The sequence below is a fragment of the Rhopilema esculentum genome, chromosome 7, assembly GCF_057945365.1.
Source record: "Rhopilema esculentum isolate cy_ngs chromosome 7, ASM5794536v1, whole genome shotgun sequence".
In the NCBI taxonomy this organism is placed as follows: domain Eukaryota; kingdom Metazoa; phylum Cnidaria; class Scyphozoa; order Rhizostomeae; family Rhizostomatidae; genus Rhopilema; species Rhopilema esculentum.
This window is the reverse complement of record NC_142821.1, coordinates 4,793,245-4,810,909: the sequence shown is the minus strand read 5'-3', so window position 1 is coordinate 4,810,909 and position 17,665 is coordinate 4,793,245. Positions and strand designations below refer to the sequence as shown.

General features: G+C 35.9%; 2 protein-coding genes across 3 annotated transcripts; one reads left to right on the top strand and one right to left on the bottom strand.

Moving 5' to 3' along the window:
- Positions 1–105: 105 nt before the first annotated feature.
- LOC135683762 (malate synthase) lies at positions 106–13,478 on the bottom strand. Of its 2 annotated transcripts, none has more exons than XM_065199113.2 (10): positions 13,380–13,478; positions 11,968–12,029; positions 9,549–9,715; positions 8,852–9,098; positions 8,217–8,486; positions 6,849–7,027; positions 4,163–4,440; positions 2,375–2,504; positions 1,413–1,734; positions 106–304 (listed from the first exon to the last, which is right to left on the bottom strand). In XM_065199113.2, the coding sequence occupies exons 2-9, from the start codon at positions 11,981–11,983 to the stop codon at positions 1,435–1,437; spliced, it is 1,587 nt and encodes a 528-aa protein (XP_065055185.2). In that variant the 5' UTR covers positions 11,984–12,029; positions 13,380–13,478; the 3' UTR covers positions 106–304; positions 1,413–1,434. The 2 variants fall into 2 exon arrangements, with proteins under 2 accessions (XP_065055185.2, XP_065055184.2); XM_065199112.2 differs by having other exon boundaries at positions 1,439–1,734.
- Positions 13,479–13,585: 107 nt separating this feature from the next.
- LOC135683763 (uncharacterized) lies at positions 13,586–17,665 on the top strand. Its single transcript, XM_065199114.2, has 3 exons — positions 13,586–13,905; positions 15,425–15,714; positions 16,333–17,665. Exons 1-3 carry the CDS (start codon positions 13,728–13,730, stop codon positions 17,116–17,118), a joined length of 1,254 nt encoding a protein of 417 aa, XP_065055186.2. The 5' UTR covers positions 13,586–13,727; the 3' UTR covers positions 17,119–17,665.

Genomic DNA, 17,665 nt, shown 5'->3' with positions numbered 1-17,665 from the left:
CCTTTAAAGTTGATGCAAAAGTGTTATCACTTGTTCATTTAGTTCTGGCAAAATCACCATTTGGAATTGGCAGTAATAGAGAAAATTCTGAACAAACAGCAAGTATATGGTGAATCTCATCCCAAGAAAAATAATTATTACAAAATACATACCAACGACTTGCTAAGCATAAGCTAATTCATCAGAGTAATAGATCAGCTAATGAATAAAAGCATGGGCTTGAATCTTTAGACATAACATGGTCCCAATTTATTGTCCCTTGACTGCCCAATACTGCAATGAATATTACCATAAGCTTCAGCTCCTACAAACAAATGGTAACTCTTAACACACTCCCATTAGGTTGGGCTGTTTATCTGAGAAGGAGTCATCAAAACCAATCATGGGAAATTTTCGCTGTGAGTCCGCGAAAAATATGCGCAGCGCAGAAGACGAGATTAGAAAATTCTCTGCGAATAATTCGCTTCGAAAAAAAGTAGAAATCATTCCTACTTTTTCGCTACAAAATTTTTTGAGCTGTAAAAAAAACAATCAGAACAGCGTCTGAAGACACCTGACATTTTCTGTTTGGTTCCTGATGGCCTGCGTCTTTCCGCATTCTTCTTCTCACCTATAGAACGTCAATAAAATAGATTGGTAAATATCAATTTCCTCTTCCTCGTCCACAATCCATGTAAGTGGATCCATTTCAGATTATTTAGCTGAAATTTTGGCCGCTTATTTGCCTGCTAAACAGCAACAGTTTCAGTAATGAAAGACTCAAGATTTGTTCGATGAAGGTGCACTAACAGGATCTCGCATGTTTGCGCAAGCTTAGTTGGCGACATTCGAAAGCATTTGAAGAAGTATTCCTGGTCATGTAAACGCAAATATTTTACCGAAAGATGAACTTCCCCTTTCTGAAGACGTTCTGAATAACTAACCCAGTATCGCTTTTTTGCTATTTTGCTCGCTTTTCCAATAAAATTTACTTTAAAATTTAACCTTTCTGATAACAGCACTCTTCGGGCAGTCGCTATATACTTTTGCAATATTTACAGCAAACTCGCATAAACATTTCTGCCAGTGTAAAAATTCGTCTCGTGTAAATCAGGTTTTAAGGGTAACATCTGGCGAAAAGATCAACACTTCTGGAATCTGCAATAAGCACGTTCTAAAACGCGGTAGTTTGCAAGCGCAGTTTACATCATTTTGGCATTATGAATGTCCGTGGACTGAAAGAACCAATTACGTGACAATAATGCAAAGAAAAAACTGTTTTTTACAAAAAAATGCCAATCAAAATCTTCGTGTTCGCTGTGATAGCGGGAATTTTCGAATTGATAATGTGTGTATGCTTGCTGTGTATGTGATGTATGTGAATAAGGCATACATGCTATGAATATGACGTGTATGTATTTTGAGATACTCACAATAATAGTTGTACTTTTCCACTTACAATTTCGCTGAATCTTGAGTAAGGACTTCATAAGCGGACAGTGTGAGGAATTCATCCATTGACGGAGAAAGAATGAGTTTATTCAAAAGCGTAGCCGCATGGCCAAATTTCTGTTTGTCCTTGCCTCCAAGCTTCTCGAGCTCTTCGCTGCAGAACTGGTTGTACAAATCTACAGAAAAGGTCCGTCCGTCATTCAGTTTGGTCTTATGTCGGAGCCATTGCCAAAGCTGGCCGCGAGAGATTTCAGCAGTTGCCGCATCTTCCATCAAGTTATTGATGGCAACAGCACCAACACCCTGTCAACAAGACAACCAATTGTACACCATTATTGCATGATATTATACATGAAGTACCCTAGCATTTTTCAGCAAGTCTACATCAGGACACATCAATTCATATTAGAAAATGAATTTATAAGATTTGCGTAGCTTTCATTTCTTTTTTCCTTTCCTTGATAATTTTTCAATATCAAAACATCCTTCCGAACAAAAAAAATGAACATAAAGAATACTGATTTCAAATACTCTATATTGTAGGACAACGTTAAAAGTTATGCTACTTACAGGCATTTTCATAACACGTTAACACTCAAAGATACAAAATCAATTGAATTTATCAAATAAATAATCATTTATTACATATAATAACAATTTGTTATAATATTGGAATTTGAAAAGCTCTGTACCAAGAAAATTGTTAAATACTTGTATTATTTATTTGAAACACAAAATGATTTACGGATAATACAAAATAATACAAAATGAAAAAAAAAATTGAAATACAAATGTCGCGTTCAATATTCAAAACAATCGGCCTAAAAAGAAATCATAACAAAGGACCGTTGATTATGACCCCTGCCTATCGATGAATTTGGTCCCACATGGTTACAGCCCTAGAAACATTTCTGATCTTCACCTATGGCAATTACTGCCTTACCTGTAACCAGCTGTTCAGGTATTGCAACGCGACTGATATGTTCAGCCTCGCCCCAGCTTCAGACACGAACCCATTCTCAACTTTGATGGTGATCAAGTCATCTACGCATACAATGACGTCATCTCTTTTCCTAGTAAGTGAAAAAAACAACACAAATCGTCAAAACTCATACAAAAGTACGGAAAAATAAGATTAAAAACCACAACTTCCACGTCATTTGAAGATTTTAATGATTTTTTCACATGTAACTAAGCTCCTTCATTGCTTCTTAGCTCAGCTTCAGACGAGACTTTCAGTATTCCTAATTTGATTAAAATTTGCGGGGTAGGCAATGAATGAAGGGTTTTTAAAGTTTAAAGTCATATTCAGAGGTAAATTAATCATAAGTTGGTGTAAAAATATTTCTTGAAGCATTGGTAATACACGTAAAACTTGTCAAGTAGATTGTCTGGTCAAATATATTTGAAAGTCTTCTGTCTAAAATGGATGGTAATTAGGAACCTATTCATAATAAAACGAGCAAAAACATGAAGTTGAATCAACGAATAAGATGAGCATGGTGCTTATAATAACAGTCAAATAAAACACGACCTGCTTGATAAAAGAGCGTAACCCCCCCCCCCCCCCCCCCCCCCCCTCTGAGATTTTTTAATTGATCAAGTGGCAGTGAATAATTAATAAATTTGGTGGTCATTCTCCTCTTGCTTGATAAGCAAAGAATCAAAATATGTTTTTAGTATGGCTGTTTTTGGGTTGCTAAGTAACAAAAAATTTCATAAGAAGAGAGATGCGCTTTCAAACATTTCTCTGACGAGCAAAATCGTGTAACAAAGTATCTTTGAAACACTGAATGTGAAACAAGATACCATTTATTACTGGGTGGCTATCAACGAGTACTTAAAATGCATTTAACCACCTAATGTGAAACATCATACGCCATCTTTGTGGTTTGTTATACTGACGGTGACTACTCGATCATATGAAAGAAAATAGCAGACGGTATCCAACAGGATTAGCTTCAGCTTGCAGGTCAACATTTAAGACTCCAAAGATAAAAATGCTTGAAATCCTTAACGACCAAGTTTTAATAATGCAGAGATTATAAAGATATATCAGGGTATTAGCGAGTTATGAGGTTGAGATGTAGCAAAAGAATAGTGCCAAAACAACAGAAATATACAAAATTATGAAAGATCCAATAACGAGAAGATCAATTGGCAATGTTTCTTCTTTATAATTGCATTTAATGTTCTTTCAGACAAAATAACTTGAGGTTAAAGGTTAGAATTTCAGCTCTGGGTTTTCTTACAACTGGGCTTGGCTTACGCATTAACATGTTATTTATAATTTGACATCAAAATAAAATTTAATAAGCACGGGAGTGGATCATTTGAGAAGGGATATTAACTTTTTGTGACTAGCAGCTGCTTCAAAAGAAACTAATCAAATAGAATAGAAAAAAAATTAAAACACGTCAAGTGTATTGGAGAACTGGATTAGCCTACCAAACAATTATGGACAAGAACGTTGAAAAATTCAATTTACAAAGTAGCAAATTGTGTTCCGCAAAATCTTTTCCATATTTTAATAGATTTTTCTATTAAAGAAAATCATTTCACCGGAGAATACAGGATCGAAAAACATTTTTCTGAAGCTATGACAACTATATGAGTTTCAATCTTAATTAATTTGGGAACAGCTCGGTAATGAAATGTGACATTGCAAAATTAAGATATTCCAAAAATGAGTGGCAGTATAAAACTATCGGAGCATATAATAATAACTTACTTTTCAATTTGGTTGTCTTTTCCGTTGAGTCCTTTGACGAATATATCTCTAGCTAATTTAACCAAGTCTGGATGTGCGACCCAAGTTCCATCAAAGCCATCAACGACTTCTCTCTCTTTGTCCGTAGTCACTTGTTCGATGGCGATTCTATTCACTTCTGGGTCGCGTCTGCTAGGAATAAACGCCGACATTCCACCCATTGCGCTAGCACCATGCGAGTGGCAAACTTTCACGAGGCGATCGGTGTATGCCTTCATAAATGGTACGGTCATAGTCACCTAAAAAGTAATATTTTCGATTGCAAACACTACAAAGCGAAAAATTCCCCTTATAATACTGCTCAACTTGCCCCATGATTGAATGATTTCAATAGTTTGACAATAATAGTTTGACAATAAGACTTTTACAGCTTGCGCTGTTGATTTGATAGGCGCTGAAAGTATATGCTTGTTGCTTACAGTCACAAATTTTGAGGCAACATTTTGCGTTAGCATTAACAAAGTGAGTTATACTTTATTCTTTTGCACAAGCTTCAATGGCGGTAGTGGGTCGAAGAAGAATCACATTTACGAAATGTCAAAATTTCCTTCGAACAGAACTTCTGCCAAGATCATAAATAAGTGGGTGTATGAAATATAGAAAATAGTTGTGAATGAAAGCGATTGACGAATTTTCCACTTCAAAGAAAATGCAAACAATGGAGAGCAATGGTCAAACAGAATCCACAATCCTTGCCAAAAATAGTTGGAACGCCTTCCACTGACGGCATGCAAACAGACAAAGCAAGTCTGAAACTCTCTTACCAATATAACACGGTTGCTTCCAAAATTTTGACCCCCTCCCCCGCACAATGTTGATCATTTTCTCAAAACCTTCGTACAGCTTTCCTTGAAAACATTTTTACCTTCAGCATCACAACAAGTGTGGAAACAATTCAGACAAGGATTGTTTTGGGTTGTCGTGAAACACAGCAGAGCATAAGAGATTGGAATAACGGATAGAACAGAACAAAATAGAAAGATAGCGTGAAACGGACTTCTAGAACGCGGCTTCATACAACTGGGAAATAACTGATCCGGGGAGAAACTATCGAAATAGACTAAGAGAGAATTTTTCCTAAAAAATAGCACACTTCTGCAGAATACTTCTGAAGAAGAACAAATTAAAGAAAGCAGGTGATGTTATTAATTCTTGTGATTGATTACCATGAGAACGCTGTTGAGGGAGGTAAAAGGAAACGACAGATTTTTTAGGAGACAAGCCACCAACGGATCTCAGATTCTTCAAATGCCATGATTACTGAATATAGCATTATAGTAACAAATCAACAAATTCATTAAATGCCTATGGTTGAAAAAGGAAAACGGGACTTAACAGTTCTTCTTTCATGATTAGTGGCTTAAGAAGGTTGACAATGGCTAAACGATCAGCAAAAATCCTATTCTAATTGCCTCTAATAACAGTTTTACAAGTGTTCAATGCACCATTTTGCTTTATTTGCTGCCGTTTTGTCATCCATTAAGCAATATACACTCTTGTACGACCATATGGATATGCAAATCTTGCAAATGATGTTGTGCTGAATGGCGATAAGAATTTTTCAAACCATCTCAATAGAAGCATCCTTGAGTTAACGATACGTTTTATACATTGTACTCGTCGCTTTGAATAAAGCATCTCGTCCCCTTCTCTCCCCCCTAGTGAGCCCACAATTATTTAGTTAACTATCACATGTAAAATCTGTCTCAAATTGAGTATGAGGTGAGATCTGTAATAACACAAACATTACTTTAACTGCAGCAAACATCTTGTCTGCTGTTATTCGCCAACATTTTTCGCCTGGTATCTAATTTGAGAGAGTGTAGTGTTCTTTGTTTTTTCCTTTGGTAATTCATGTGCAAGTTATCCGTGATGCCACGGAGTTGCACCCAGTGGCATCGTCCTTGTAGTGTTGTTAAGTATTTTGTAGTTAGTGTAACTAGTTAAGTTTTATTGTAAATTTTTACTTGAATGTAAAAAATCCATTAAGCAGCACCAAAAACGAGGCATATCTGTTATCATAACCAAAGAAGCTTATTCTCTTTCGGCTTGAAATGTAGGAAATACTTAAAAGTTTCCTTTATCGTTGTAATTGTTATGGAAACAAGTATCTATGATTTCGAAGAGTACGCAATATTTCGTCGAACATTCATCATTACCTTGGAAACACGATAGAGCGAGAAATATCTGCACGAGTCAAACACAACATCTAAATTGTGTATTTTCTAATTTTTTATTCTGCTAACTCGCATTACGATCTGGTCTTTTAAAAAATGTAGTGAACGCATTTTTCTGCCTTCCTTTATTGTACTCTCCATTACCTCCATTTCAATCATCTTTCAATGACTATCTTTCAATTTCTATCAACTTCAGTTTCCAACACTTTGAAGAATCCCCTTTCCTTAAGAAGTGCACTGTTTTAAACATTAAAAAAGTGTTCCTTTCTTGAAAAAATAGCGCTACAATCTACTGTGCCCTGATTAAAAGGGACCAGAGAAGCGTTAAAGGTCTGTAGTAAGTGCAATTCGTTTACAATCCGCAATCTTTCAAGGTTGTAGAATGCTTGACCAACATTGGTCATTGACTTATGCCAATGTCAGGGCATTTTATTTATAGTAAACAAATTAGGCAGTACACAAACACTCACTAGTTTGCGATCTGGGAAGACTGCTTCAGGTTTGCTTTGTAGCCTTTTGATGGCGCTGAAGATGTAATCCCATCGACCAGCATTCATTCCACAAGCGTAATCTCTTAATTCGTAAAGCATTTCCTCCATTTCGACAGCCGCGAGTAATGTCTCTACCATAATTGTCGCTCGTATCGTCCCTGAAATATAATACTCAATAAACGTCTGACCTGGTTTGATTTATCAGGTCAAAAATGCTTAAACATAACTACAATGCCTGCCAAAAGTACTTGGGACACCCAGCAATTTACGCTGCATTTGATATCTTTCATTCCTTTCATGAAGAAAAAATTACTACTTCTGCTCTTTTCCCCCTAAAACAATGTTGATAATTTAGTGAAATATCATAAAAGAAGCGCAAAAGAAGTGCTTCCTAAAATCCTAACCTGTTTGATAGCAAACCAACATTGTTCTGTAGGGGAGAGGGGGGTGATTGATTTTGACCTTGGAAATTGGCGTTAGTGTTCCAAGACTTTTGGCAGGCACTGTACCTGGATTTTAAACAAAACAATGCCAGGTTATGAACTCATCAGCTGATAAAAGACATCCATGCTTTTAAAAAAGGTACGTAAAGCCTTATAGGTTTTTGTTAAAAACGGAAACCATATTTCCCTTAATAAACCCAGCAGCTTTTTAAAACTTTGAAGAATTCGATTCATCTTAGATTTTTGTTCTTTGCTAATGTTGTTGTATCTTAAAGCCTTGGCAGAGTTTTTAATCGTTTTTATCAAATCTTCCTTCTACATCTCACAAGAAGAAGAAATAAAAGCAATTGCTTTCCAAAAGGCACCAACCGTGGTTGCAAGACTCTAATGGGAGTATGGAAGTAATCAAATGGAAGTAAGCTAACAATAAAAGCTGTAAGTGTTGTGCAAAAGAATCAATTCCATGAAAATTTGAAAGCTTTGAACTCCTTTACCTACCTCATTTCTCATGTTTTTGTTACTTTTCTTGCTAATTCATTTTTTGTATTAATCCTTAAGCTAATGGTTTGTCTCTGCCATTGAAACAGGGAGCTGAAAAACACTTGTTCTGATATTCTGTGCAGCTTTAACTTACCTGCCAATGTTCTATAATTTCCATAACAAAGACATTGATAGCAAATGACAGATCCATCACTAATTTAGAAGCTGTAATTTACGACACTTACAGCTTCTTCCAGTGACTTGAGATTAAAAGGATTTTCTATCCTGCAATGCAGTCTAGCAGTAATTTGAATGTAAAAAGCTTTATAAAATACAGCAGGTCTTTCATAAATTGAATGTTCAAAAGAATCATATTAACGATTTTGCTGCTGTACAAGTTTACTGAGAAAGATTGGATACAAACCTCTGTTAACTTTCATATAATCCTCTGCAAATTGGAAAATTTCGTTCCACAATCTGCACTCAAATCTGCTTTCCATTTTGGGAAGATAAAAATAAGGTGCTGTCCCATTGGCCAATCGAACTGCCACGTTGTGAAAAAAGTACAGGCCAAAATCAACAAGTGCACCAGCCATTGGTTTATCATCACAGATTATATGTTTCTCGTCTAGATGCCAGCCACGGACTCTTACCAGCAAACAGGCAGTTTGATCTTTCAGCTTACGTATTGAGCCTGATTGGTAAACAAGAAGGTTAGGCTTTAAAGAAGCTCTACAACACAATAGCGTTATTCTATGTACTTGTAAAATAGCTTAAATCTAAATTTACACTCACTTTGTATAGATTATGAACCAATTATGGCATTGAGTGTACTAGGCTTGCTTTTTTATGCACTTTTTATGAAAGCGTATGAAAGAAAATTTAGCAACCAAGCATGAAACTTACTATGAAAGCATCAATTTGGTTCATATTCAAGTGCTGATACTCGTTAGCACATTTTGACACAAAATCTTCAACACCCCACAAAATTCCTGATGAAGCATTATTAGCAAAAATTTTAATAAAACAATGGTATACAGAAATGCATTGCATACTTACCATCTGGGTTTTTGAATTCTATGGTTCTCTTGTTTGCAGCCAACATGTTAATCTGACCTTCAATAGAATTTTTCCATGTAGGAGACAAAGAGTCTTCAAAATCTGCCATGAACATGTCAGAACCACTGTTTAGTGCATTGATAACCATTTTTCTATCAGTTGGGCCTGTTATTTCTACATGTCTTCTTTGAAGATCTTGAGGTATAGGTGCAACAGACCATGATAGACAATGGTCAGCAACTGGGAACTGAAATTGAAACAAGGGATATACCTTCAAACAATTTTTTGATGGTATAACATTTGAAAATGGCTTTGAAAAAAGCAAACATTTTTCTACATCACAAAAGCTTTTTTGACTGGCACCATTAATCAGAGTATAAAACATCAGAATAAGGGAATGAAAAGCCGCTATTGTGTAGACAGAAGGAGCAACTGGGCATTTATTTTCCACCTTCTTCATTAGGACCCTCATTCTGACACTCAATACTCTAAGAAGTATCAGACGAAATAGCTTGTTAGTATGTGGATATACATTCATTTAAATTTATTCCTTTAAGGATATCTTCTTGCCTGCATTTGTAAGTATAAGTTATTGAATGGCATCATGAAGTTCTTAAGCCTTTTCCATTAAAACCTTGTATTTGTAAATCCTTAGAAAAAATACTGCAGTGTCTATAAACACCAGCTGTAAACTAACCTTTATTGGCTGACCAGCATCAATCTGCTTCTGCAGGGTTTCCCGAGCAGCCATTAAAGACCTTCTTGTGCCATCAAACTTTCTGTGAAGCTGAGCAAGAAATTCTAAAGCATCATATGTCAATATGGTGTCAAATCCACCATGCATAGGTCCAATGACACTCAATCCTGTGTAGGAAATAAGAAGCATAAATATTCAAAGGGCAAAAATATTCATTAGGATTTGAGACTCAACCATCATCTGAAACAATTTAGACGCTATCAGTGTTTATGAAATTTTTCAGACCTAATGATCTTCTAATCCAATGACGACAACATCAACAATCTAGTGCCTTGGTCATCTTGATCATCTAAGGTCAGCAAAATTTAACTCGCCTTAAAAAATCTTTAGCTTAACAATGCAGTTGTGATTGATTTCTCAGCAAAGTAAATTTTTATAGCTTATGGAAATAGCTTCTTATCGACAAAATTGGCTGCCATTTGAACCATGAAAAGATCCATTTTGCACAAAGTATGGGATGCTTATAAAACACACATAACTTTCATTTCATTGAAGGCAAGGCATTGGGATTCTTTTCTTTAACATAGAAGAGATACAAAAGCTGCAAGATGTCTACTTCCAAAATAATTGTTGCTTATTAATTTTTGTACAAAAATTCACTGCTTGTTACCAAAATGTTATAGAATTTGCATCAAAATTCAAGGAGAAATCTCAACAAAACCAGAGATCATGAGGACAAATAATTAGTGAGAAAATTTATCAAGAATGTAGGTTTGTGACTGTTAGAAACAGAAAACCCACTATCTCAATTCTTCCAACCTATTCCTCCACTTGTTCCAAACCCTCACGTTATTACCATATGGAACCATTTCCAGCTCTAGAAATCGTTCCAGTCCCTAATTATTATCATATTATACCATCTTCAACATCCTGATTATTCTCATCCATTACCTCTTTTCTAGGTACTCAAGAGTAAGAAAATCAAATCAAAACAGAAAAGCTAGCCCTAATTGCATCCAGAATTAAAAGAGTTATTAATATATGGAAAATTCAAGCAAGTGATCTTTAAAAGTGAATTCACAGCTTTCTTTCATTTCAAGTCAATGGTATTTTATCTTCTTATCAAAAGTCTGTTTAGAATGCCTTTCTTCAATTTCCAGTGTTAAGGCAAGTTTACACAAGGTTGCATTTAGTTGGTAGTTGTTTCAGGGCTAGTAGCTTCAGTGCTATTGACTTGCTACATAAACCACAGTATAGATAAACGCAAACAAAACAAATATTGAATAATCACCAAAGGATTGCCAAAAAATTGTATGGCAGAGGATTGCCAAAAGTAACCTATGAGGAGCTTAAAGCTGCAAAAAGTATCGGGACCCAGAAAATTTTTTGACTTGGCAGAAAAATTTCAGCAAAACTTGAAAAATAAACAGCTGTTTTGTCAGATCTTTTTAACAGACAAATCTGCAAGTAAGTAGTTTATGTGCTTTGAAAAATGCTGTTTTAGTTGCCTTATACCAGGCTAAGCTTTTCGATCTTTAAAGATTAAAAGCTATGATGAAAAAGCTAGTCTTGATTGAGGTCTTGATAGACTTGGCAAAGTGTTGAGTCTGGCTGATAAGTAAAAACAGGTAACCAGATCCATCTTCCCTAAAGCTGACATCTGTTACCTTCCCAATCATCAGGTAATTGTGGAGAACACTACCAAGTTTTCCCGCCAGTCAATGAAATAACACTATTTGCTCCACAAATCACTTTTACTTCTTTTGCATGGTCAATTTTAGCCAAAGACAAAAAAGATGCATACAACAACCAAATTACGACATTTCATTGGAAATATTCTCTAGACCTAATAGATTAGAAGACCTTGCATAAAATTTTTTGCGTACTACTGGTACACAATACTTTTACCTCACAGAAAATTTGTTCCTATTTCAAGGTTCCAAGAACGAAAAATATTGTTTGCAGCTCTGGAGAAGCTCATTGTTCCTTTCTAAGAGAGCATTTAACATGCTACAAAAAATATTTGCACAAAGTTCCTGTCTCTATATTTATCTGATTTTGTGCTATAGAGGCACAGGTTACTCTAAAAATTTTTAGCCAGTGGATTTTCTGTCTTAGATGACCATTCAAACTTAATTGACTTTGCCATCTTGAATTCTCACGATGAGTAAAAATAACAAGATATGATATTTTGCAGTATTCTAGTTAGCCAGTGATGTGCAACCTAATGCAACTTCAGTTGAAGATAGGATTTTTATCTTAAATTAGTTGCAGATTGCAGTTGCTTGCAGTAGGTTGTAAAATGGAAGTTCCGCCTGTTGTTTGCTTATTTACACATGCAACCTTTTGTCTTATGATATTTGTGCAACAGCCTGACAAACTCATACATTCATATCTGTGAACAATATATAAAACATACCTTTGGGAAGTGCCATGTTGCTTTCTCAAGTGACAAAATACAACCAAATGGAGAGAAGATTGCTACAATAAACCCATGTATATATCAATAAATAATCAGTGCAATGAAGCCAAAAAATTAACAGAAATTAATTTTCTGCATATTTTAACAACATATTTAAAAAATGTTAATGTTTAATCCTAGCTGGTGAAATGTATCATATTGGGGAAATGACAACCCCTGTCCTTGAGTAAAAGCAACTGTACAGATTCAATTGAGGCCATTTTATACAATCTATCATTGCTCTTTCTGCATACCTACGTAAAAGCTATCAAGTCCATCACTTAATTAAATTTGCTAGTTTTCTATATCAATACACACTTTTGTAAATAATAGTCAGTCAGTAGAAATCAGGTTACACACTGCACAAACAGTTTGCATCTCTCTAGCTCCGTGTCCTCTACATGTTACATTGCACTGGTTGGAACAGCACATTTTTCATTTAATGAACATTTTAGTCAATCATTGACCAATGTTCCAATGAACACTAAACATGTTGTACTAAAACAAATGTTTTGAATATATAACCCATTCAGGTCTTGAGAGAATTAATTTTTGCAAGAACTATTATTTTTGTGGAATTATTTTATAAATTTCGTTTGATATCAACTTTTGCAGATGGAACAGATTCGAATAATTCACATGACTTTTTTTGAAAAACTTGTGATTTCCAATATTCATGGTTGGAATGTCTGACTGTCACTGGCTGCAAGTTCAAGAAAGTATATCAAATTATTCTTGTTGAATAGCACTTACCCCAAGTATGCCCCATTCTTAATATAACCCTGAATAAGCAAATGTCTTTTGCTTAACTTTGACAGGATAGTCTGATGTTTTAAAAGGGAGCTTGGTAGAGCAGAACTTCCATACATAAAAGTTAAGTTTATTTTCCAAACATTAAATATTTGAAGTGGTTTCCCCTATTTAAGGATAAGATTCCGTCGGGTTGCTTTGCTCCTCCATGACATAAAAAATATAAAAACTGCTTTCTTTATCTAAGGAAATGCAATTTTCCCTTGAAAAATCAAATGTGAATTATAAAATTGTCTAGCTAAGGGGTGTGGCAATTTACTGATTGTTGGCAAGTCTGCAAAAAACAAAGATAAACACACCCACATATCGACATAGGTTACAGGTCACTTTCTACAAAGTAATTAAAACCGTCATTGGAGGACCGTCACCCTCATGCACTGACATTGCCAAAAGGAAGCTTCTTTGTTTCCAAGTTTCTTCCTGCACGTGCAATACCCCTGTCTTGTGTTGGCCAATATTTTCCATGGTGTAAGAGATTATGCAGCCACAAGAATAGGTTCATTATAGGTACGATAAATTGAAGTATAATTCTAAGATGCAATAAAGCCTTCTGCACCTACCTTGATCTCTAACTTCTTCTTAACACTTAAACCTGTTGTTCGATGGCACAGGGATGTGAATGGACAACAGAAGAAAATTCGGCAGCAGATACTTGATGTATGTGACATGAAACGTGTTCTGACCTTTGTACCCAACAAACGTGCCAACATTCATGATCATTTCCGGTTCAAAGTCCAGAACTGTGGAAAACTCTTTTTCAATGGGAACGTGATTGTGTACAAGTAATTTCACGAGTGAAATCAAAAGATTTGCGTCATCTCGGCATTTTTGTTTGGTAGCCACGCCAGCAAGAGTGCGTAGCATTTTGATCGTAGAGCTCTTTCAGCCACTTCTTCAACTTCTTCATCATGGCATTTTATCCAAGATTTCACGGTGTCAAGAGAGACTACACCCAGAATGATGTAGAAAAGTTGAAGGGAACTTTCTATCCAAACTGCAACTTGGCTAAAGATGGAGCTGAAAAACTATGGACTTTGGTTTCTAAAGGGGAAAACACTTACGTTCAGGCAATGGGTGCTATGACCGGTTAGTTGCAAATATTACCACTTTGTTTTGGTCAAATTAAACATGAAACATCAATGAAAAACTTCACAGCAAACTTTGCTTTGTTTTTAACTAGGGTTTTAGACGAAGAACTTGGTATTTGTGTTTGATAAATCATTTGTATAACAGCCAGAACTGCGATTTTCCTTAGACACAATCTTCATTTTCGCCTAGAGGTGTCATATTCATCACATTTCATGCTCTTTTAAATACATTGATATGATATAAAGCGATATACGAATAGTAAATTTCATAAGACATTGGATTGATGGATCCTTTTATGATTGAACACCCCCCCCCCCCCCCCCCTTCTTTTTTTACGTTCGATATTATTCGAAAGGAACTTTGTGGGTGTGTTAGTGGGTTGGTCATTGCTCCGTAGTGGCACTATATAAGCGACGCAGCTTGATCACCTTTTCAGCTTTCGTTCATGTTTTAATTTCCCTTCATGCACATGTCATACCGATAAAAAATTATGAAGTTATTTAGAAACTGTTTGTTAGCCAAGAAACATTATTTGAAGATTGTACCTTACAAACACCGTGTTATCAAGATGAATGGCCTAAATCATCATGGGAGGTAACAAAAACAAAGTCAAACTCCTTCGTTGATAGCGTGTTGCAAACAAATTCCCATATGTGTAACAAAAAGACAGTACGACGTGTGAGCTTGCAGTTGTATTTTTTCTGCTATTCAGATGATTTTCCAGGTGTGACGCCATAAGTTATGGACCGCAATCAGACGCAAGTGAAAGATTGGAACCACTCTGTCTGGTGCGCAAACTTAACCATTTGGAAGAAAACCTTGATAAGACTTCTTCCTTTCTTTCTGTATCTGGTTGTAAAGCAAGGAAAACCTTACTTCGAAAAACTGCCCTACTCGTCCGTCCTGAGCATGGAAACAAAGTCGAAGGTCAAAAGGCTATAACTGTTTTGTTGAACAATACTCGAGGACGGGGGCGTGCCAATTTGAAACATGAAAACCCTAAAATAACGAATTTCCAAAAAAACTTTCCAAAAGTCCCAAAAGTCAGATACCATATGAAATGCATACCCTTAAATTAAATTCAAATTTGAGATAAATATTTAGTGCAGGCCCATAATTGAAAAAAAATCCAACAACTCAATCAAGTAAATGAAAAATAACCCCTTTCATTTTAAAGTTTGCCCCAAAGTTTAAGGTCATGCTGAGAATCAATCCCAAAAGTTGTGAACATGTTTGATTTTGCCAAAATTGAAAGCCCCTAAATTCATTCTCAACTTGAAAAAGGTACCCCTAAAAGTGGCACATCCCATATCGGTTGGTGTATGTGAAAGTTACCCCTGTGGGCTATTTCAGAGCAAACCTTGTTTAACCTGCCTAGCTTGATATCAACAGGAATTTTTTCAAGGTAAGGAGTAATTATTGAAAAATACTCTAACGTTTAATTCTGATGCTATTTAATACATTATTATAACATGATATCACTGCATTTAAATTTAATGTTCTTTATGATGTATAGGTGGGCAGGCAGTTCAAATGGCAAAAGCAGGACTCAATGCAATTTACTGCAGTGGTTGGCAAGTTGCTGCTGACAACAACAGTGCTCTTCAGACATTCCCAGATCAAAGTCTCTATCCAGCTGACTCATGCCCAAAAATGGTTCAGAGAATCAACAATGCATTGATGAGAGCAGACCAAATTGCTCACATGGAGGGCAATAAGACAATCAATTATCAACTGCCAATTGTTGCTGATGCAGAGGCTGGGTTCGGTGGGGCCTTGAATGCTTTTGAGCTTACCAAAAACATGGTGAGTTCACACACAGTTTTATTGAATTTTTTTGTACTGACTATCAAGTGTTAAATGCTGTTACTTCAATGAAAAGCAAACATGGCTTTAGACTTCCACTCAAGGGATTTTCAGGTCCGGTTTGATACCAAAATGGCTAGCCGCCCTTTATTTGCAGAGAAGTTTGAAAATTTGCTGACGAAGCACCCCTATATGGCAAAAAGCCATAGTTTTTTAAAAGTGTCTTTGTGTGTTACAGAGGTGTTACAGGTCCCAAAAAACCATTCACAAATCTTTGAAATGCCAGATAGTTTCTGCAATCATGAAACACAAGACATCCAATCATATTTCCCTTTCTTTGGGGGATTCCACAAAGAATATGGGTTATATTAGGCATCATATGCCCTAAGTTTTTATTGATAATCAAAAACAAGTTTTTTTCATAAAGCATGAGTTTCTTTATCTTTTGTGAGTTATTCTTTTGATGTTTCAAAATCTTTATTGATTAAATGAGATGTAACCATGCTCACAAATACTTTGCTATGCCTAAATTCTGTGTAATTGCCAAGTCATTTGTGCCACTTTGATATATGTTCAGTAATTTTTTTCATATGTTTATAAACCATTTTATTTTCAAAGATTTTTGCTGGAGCTGCAGGTGTTCATTTTGAAGATCAGCTTGCTTCAGCAAAGAAATGTGGACATCTGGGTGGAAAAGTCCTTGTTCCAACCAAACAGTTTATCAAAACACTAAATGCTGCCAGGCTAGCTGCAGATGTGCTAGATGTTCCAACGGTTATAATTGCCCGTACAGATGCAAATGCTGCTGCCATGGTAACATCTGATATAGACCCGAAAGACAAACCATTCTTGACAGGAAAGCGCTCTCCTGAAGGTTTCTTCTATTCAAAACCTGGCCTAGACCAAGCAATTGCCAGAGCTTTGTCATATGCTCCATACTGTGATATGCTTTGGTGTGAAACATCAAAACCAGATTTAAATGAAGCCAGACGGTTTGCTGCAGCAGTGCATGCCAAATTCCCTGGCAAACCACTTGCATACAATTGCTCACCATCATTCAACTGGAGGTCACATCTCTCTGAAAAGGAGTGCTTTGAATTCCAGAGGGAAATTGCCAAGTGTGGCTATCGCTTCCAATTTGTCACTCTTGCTGGCTTCCACTCTCTCAACCATGGCATGTTCAAGTTGGCTCGTGATTACAAGCACCGTGGCATGGCTGCCTATGCAGAATTGCAACAAGATGAATTTAAACTTGAATCTCAAGGTTTCACAGCCCATAAGCATCAACGTGAAGTTGGTACTGGCTATTTTGATAAGATCTCGGTTGCAGTTGGAGGTGGCTCTAGCTCACTTACTGCTTTAACTGGGTCAACAGAAGAGCAGCAATTTAAGTCAAAACTTTAATTCATAAGTTTTTAGCTAGTTACAATTAATTTCTTCATGCTGAAGTCAAAAACAAAGAGAAAACCTTAAATATTTGTTGCTTTTAATCTTAATCTAACATATTATCAGGTAAAGGGTTTATTGCTTTATCATTATTGTCTAACCTATTTTATTGCCCACCGGGGATGTGCAGTACCCCTCATAATGCAGGGTCCATTTTAACTGGGTCAATATTTCACAGCCCTAAGTTTTAATCTAGATACTGCAGCTTTTTTGGGTTAACTTTTTTGCTTATGAAAACACAACAGCTTCATTTGATATCTATATTTTTCTAACTGCCAAAATATTTCTTCTCTAAGAATTTACAGATCATGATAACAGTTCAATAAATGCAAAAGACCAGCAGATTGACCGATGGACCCCTGTTATGAGGAGTATTGGGGGATTAATTTATATATTCTTGTATTTGTATAACACTAAGGGCTTGGCTTAACTATTCTTTTTATTTAGTTTAATACTGCTTGATAAAAAATATTGAGTATTCGTAAAACAGACATGTCAAAACAGA

Excerpts from the sequence above, each read along its gene's own strand:
- LOC135683762 (XM_065199112.2), bottom strand. Across the intron at positions 7,028-8,216 it reads TTATATGAAAGTTAACAGAG|GGACGATACGAGCGACAATT; the intron begins GTTTGTATCCAA and ends ATTATATTTCAG. Across the intron at positions 1,735-2,374 it reads ACCTGAACAGCTGGTTACAG|GGTGTTGGTGCTGTTGCCAT; the intron begins GTAAGGCAGTAA and ends TCTTGTTGACAG.
- LOC135683763 (XM_065199114.2), top strand. The coding sequence starts at position 13,728 with ATGGCATTTTATCCAAGATTTCACGGTGTCAAGAGAGACTACACCCAG. Across the intron at positions 13,906-15,424 it reads GGCAATGGGTGCTATGACCG|GTGGGCAGGCAGTTCAAATG; the intron begins GTTAGTTGCAAA and ends TATGATGTATAG. Across the intron at positions 15,715-16,332 it reads TTGAGCTTACCAAAAACATG|ATTTTTGCTGGAGCTGCAGG; the intron begins GTGAGTTCACAC and ends TTATTTTCAAAG.